The 4,695-nt window shown below is 36.0% G+C and overlaps 1 protein-coding gene across 1 annotated transcript in view; it reads right to left on the minus strand.

Moving 5' to 3' along the window:
- The window catches only part of LOC106879251 (synaptojanin-1), a 124,060-nt gene that overhangs the window by 18,762 nt on the left and 100,603 nt on the right, over positions 1 to 4,695 (minus strand). Inside the window, exon 18 of the mRNA XM_052972571.1 lies at positions 1,916 to 2,119. Coding sequence (XP_052828531.1) covers positions 1,916 to 2,119 — 204 coding nt within the window. The remainder of the gene's footprint in view (positions 1 to 1,915; positions 2,120 to 4,695) is intronic.

The raw sequence follows: 4,695 nt of genomic DNA on the forward strand, positions 1-4,695 counted from the left end.
CTGGTGTAGCCAATTGGTTTCACCAGTCCTCAGTCAAATCGTCCGACCCATGCTAGCATGGAAAGCGGACGTTAAACGACAAACAATATATATGTAGTGAAAGAGTTTGCACGGTCGTTCTTACATATATATATATATATATATATATATATTATTCTTTTATATGTTTCAGTCATTTCACTGTGGCCATGCTGGAGCACTGCCTTTAGTTGAACAAATCAACCCCAGGACTTATTCTTTGTAAGCCTAGTACTTATTCTATTGGTCTTTTTGGCCGAACTGCTAAGTTACAGGCACGTAAACACACCAGCATCGGTTGTCAAGTGATGGTGGAGGGACAAACACAGACACACACATGCATACATATAATCATATATGTATATATAAATATATATATATGTTGGTAAGTAAGCTACTTACCACACAGCCACTCATATATATATAAAATATGTGTGTGTATGTGCATTGATTAACTTTTACAAAGAAAACATTGACAGTGATGATGTAGTCTTGTCTTCCTCACCTTCATCAGACTGTGCTTTGCTTGGGTTGTTTTTGGCTTTATATAATCTTCATTAAGTGTATTTTTGTGGAGGTAGACATAGCTATATGAATGATAATTAGGTGTGGTGTAAGCAGACCAAGAAAGTAGTTGTGTAGGAAGTGGAGAAAGAAGAAGATAGGGGGAAGTATGTGTTTGTCATATGAGTGGATAGAAAGTTGTGGTGTAGAGATTTATTTTGGTTTGATGTGGGAATTTTGTTATTCAGTAGGGTTTAGTTAGGCATGAATGTAAAGATTTAAACAGATGTGTCAAATTCAAGTCATGACAAGTTGGATTTTTGTTTCATTTTAGGGTTGTGGGGTTAAGAAGCTTGCTTTGCAGCTACTTGCTTTTGGTTTTAGTCCCACCATGTAGCACTTTGGGCAAGTGTCTTCTACTATAGACCTGGGGTGACCAGTACCTTGTGAGTGGATTTGGCACATAAAAACTGTTGTGTGTGTGTGTGTGTGTGTGTGTAGTGAAGGTATGTGGCTTAGTGGTTAGGAATATTCAGCTCATGAGTTCAATTCCCAGTGGCACATTGTGTTCTTGAGCAAGACACTTTATTTCATGTTGCTCCAGTCCACTCAGCTGGCAGAAATGAATTGTACCTGCGATTCAAAGGGCCAACCATGTCACATTCTGTCTCATGCTGAATCTCCCTGAGAAGTAAATTAAGGGTACATGTATCAGTGGAGTACTCAACCACTTGCCAATTAATTTCAAAGAGCAGGCTCTTCCATGGATTGGATTAACTGGAACCTTTGTTGTTACAACTGATGAAATGATAGTTGTATATGTATGTATTCATCTATGTGTGTGTGTGTGTGTGTCTGTCTACATCACTGCAGCTTAGCAGTTTGGCAAAAAGAGACAGATGGAACAAGTACCATACTTTAAAAGAAATAAGTACTGGAACTCAATTTGTTTAACTAAACTCTTCAAGGCAGTGCCCCAGAATGGCACCAGTCTCATGACAGAAACAAGTAAAAGATAAAAGATGGAAGATTCCTTCAATCTTCACCCTTATCTTTATCATTGTCTGTTGACCTCCAAAATGAGGAAAGCCAAAACTGACATTAGCAGGATTAGAACTCACAGTGCTGACCCTTTCGATCAGAAATGATAACGACACAGTTTACTGCCATTATAATTCAACACAAAAAGTTGGCAAGCTGGCCGAATCATTTGCATGCTGGACAAAGTGCTTAGTTGAATTTCTTCTAGTTTTGCACTCTGAGTTCCGTCTGCCAAGGTCGACTTTGCCTTTCATCTACTGACTGAAACAGGTAAAGAAGAAAGAGAAAGGAAGGAAAATGCTATAATGAACGGTAAAACAATTTTGCTGTAATGTTGTGTAATGATAATTACCTGACCAGTAGGATTTCTCCACATTCAGAAAACAGTGATATAATCTGGTCAACTAACGTCTCTGCAAACATGTCAATGGTTTCTGATGATATAATAATAGTGCCATCAGGTGGGCCATGTGTAGCTATCACATCTTTTATAACTGTGTTCCTTTTTTCTTCATCTACTTTCTGATAATCAATGTCAAATAAGGCAATAACGGGTCTGTAAAGTTGAAAATTAAAAAGAGTAGTATAGTTTGCAGGAAGCATTGTCAGATACATATATATATATCCCTAATATTATTATCATTATTATTATATATACATATATATATTTATATATATATATTAGGGTTATGACTTTTTCAGAACCTAATAAATCTATAATGTAATTCAATGAATAATTTCATAAAAGTCAGGAAACTAACGTTTATTTTACTTTATTTGAAAAAAAAGTCACTTATGAAATCGATCACCACTTTTGATCCAAATCATACAAAATTCTAGGTGGTTCCATAACGCCAGCTCAAGTTTTTACCAAACTTGGTGTGCTGACTCAATGCAATGCAGAAATAGTAGATCTGAAATTTCAGCTTTCTAGTTGAAGTAGTTTTGGAGTTATGGTCTTTTTAAACTATAATCACAAGTCAGTACTAGATTCACACTTCAGTATTTCAGCTGCCTAAATCCTTGTAAACACAAGAGAGATGTGGAATGAAAGTGTATTTACACATATTTAAGATTATTGAATTGAAATTGCTCTATTCAAAGGTTCAAAACTAGGCTATTTTAAGACAGAAGCCACGACAAGCATTTGACAACATATAAAATTAGAAACAATACATATTTTTAACTTTCTGGGCTTAATTCCAATTTTAAATAACTGTATAAGAAAAAGGGTGCTGAATATTAGCAAATTTTTAAACATAACAAAGAATTAATGTTTTGTTAGATGAAATAAATCGAAGCTGGAGTTTCTCATTCTTTTTACAAACATCATAAAGATCTTGAAGACATTTGATTGCCCATTCTGCACTCTTTGTTCTGGGAATTTCCAGTGTTGATGGTTCTCGACACCAAAAGTTTTTTACAGAGTTCCATACTTTTTTATGAACTTGCAAGCTACCACATAACTTCAGATAATCATGTGCATTGAACGTTTGGTCAGTAAACCAAAAATCTGCCCAGCTGTAAGAGATGAATCAACAAACCTTGAGAAGCAAAACTCTTTTCTCTGGTAGAAGAATAAATGCCAAAAGACCTAGTATTGCTCAAGAATTCCATCTTGTATTACTTAAGTTGGGTATTTTTTGAAACTTTACAGAAGGAAATTTTCTGGTTTCTTCAAAGAAACGAAAAACTCTGGTCAAATGAAATAGAAATTTCATGTCATCTCGCCATCCTGCTGATTCAGTAATCTTTTCTGCACCATGGTTAAATTAACCTGGAGTTTCTTGTAATTACTTAGAAACTCTGGGATGAATGTATATTCAATATTGGGAGATGACTTTTTTCTCCAAGTTCGTTATCCATTACAACACGAAGAACTCTATCAAGGATATGATGCTGACAACCAATAAATTGTGGTTCTTTCAAATCCTTTTGAACAAAGTCTTTGCAACTGAATGACAATGCCATTTCTTTTCCCAGTGGTCACACACATTGTATCAGTGACAATCATCTTTGCACAGTTCCATAAATTGTATTCATCTAAAACAGCTGTTATTCCTTTCACAACAGTATTGGCTTTTCCGTTTGGTAATTGGAGTGCTTCTAACTTAACTTCTCTCTGTTGATTCTTTAAAACTAGCACTTGGTATTCTTGGTCATCAATACGTTTACCATCAAAATGCAATGACCAATTTTCTAAATGTTGTGTTTTCTTCATTTTCCTTTTTTAGTTTAACAGCTTTTTTGATAGTCGATCTGTAAATACCAGATTGGGAAGGAGTCTCGACGTTGAGTCTATCTTGAGATAATTGTCGACAAACTGTTGCTGTCTTTTGGGTTGATAGCTTGGAAGATCGAGAGTGTGTCCGTGTGTTACATACGCAGCTGAGGTGGCAGTCGACAGCTAATAAGTTCGTCACCAGTGGTATCAAGCACAAGTGTGTGTGCCAGTCGGTGCACGAACGCGATGCGGTGGTCGTTACCACCAGTCGGCCCAGTTCCAGTTTTGCTATACTTCCTCCTTCTTTGTGTGGATTCTTCATTTGATTGTTTGGATTCTTGATATTCACTTTCAGTCTCTGCTTCAGATGTTGACGATGACACTGGAGTTGCTCTGGTTGAAATTGGCATTAAGGACGCGTTTCTTCTTTTGGATGGATGGATAGTTTTGGAATTGGTTACCTTTCCAGTTGCATAACCAGCCTGTCCCATGCTTTCAATTTGAAGACAATATAACCTTCTATCCTCACTGCACAGCCATTCACCGTTTCCTTTGTGATGTCAAAAATTCCTTTCAATGGACTGTATTTATTGTAGGTGTTCAGCACTTTTTCTACTTTTGCTTGTACATTTTGAATTGATAAATATGGGAAATTTAATTTCTTTTGCCATAAAAAAGTTGTTTTTCAAAATTTCCTCTGTTCTTTCTTTCCTTCCTTTGATGGTACCTCCAAGGAACAGGTAGCAACTGACAATGTGAAATTTCATTGGTATCCTGCAGTTGTTTTCCAAAGAATGCTCTTCTTTTCCTATGTGAGTCTTGAAATTGTATGAGATTTCTTGTCCAGATTTTTTTGTTTCTTTGAGTGACACAAGCACTTCTCTTATGAGACATTATTTTAGATACTC

Source organism: Octopus bimaculoides, chromosome 13 (genome assembly GCF_001194135.2).
Source record: "Octopus bimaculoides isolate UCB-OBI-ISO-001 chromosome 13, ASM119413v2, whole genome shotgun sequence".
In the NCBI taxonomy this organism is placed as follows: domain Eukaryota; kingdom Metazoa; phylum Mollusca; class Cephalopoda; order Octopoda; family Octopodidae; genus Octopus; species Octopus bimaculoides.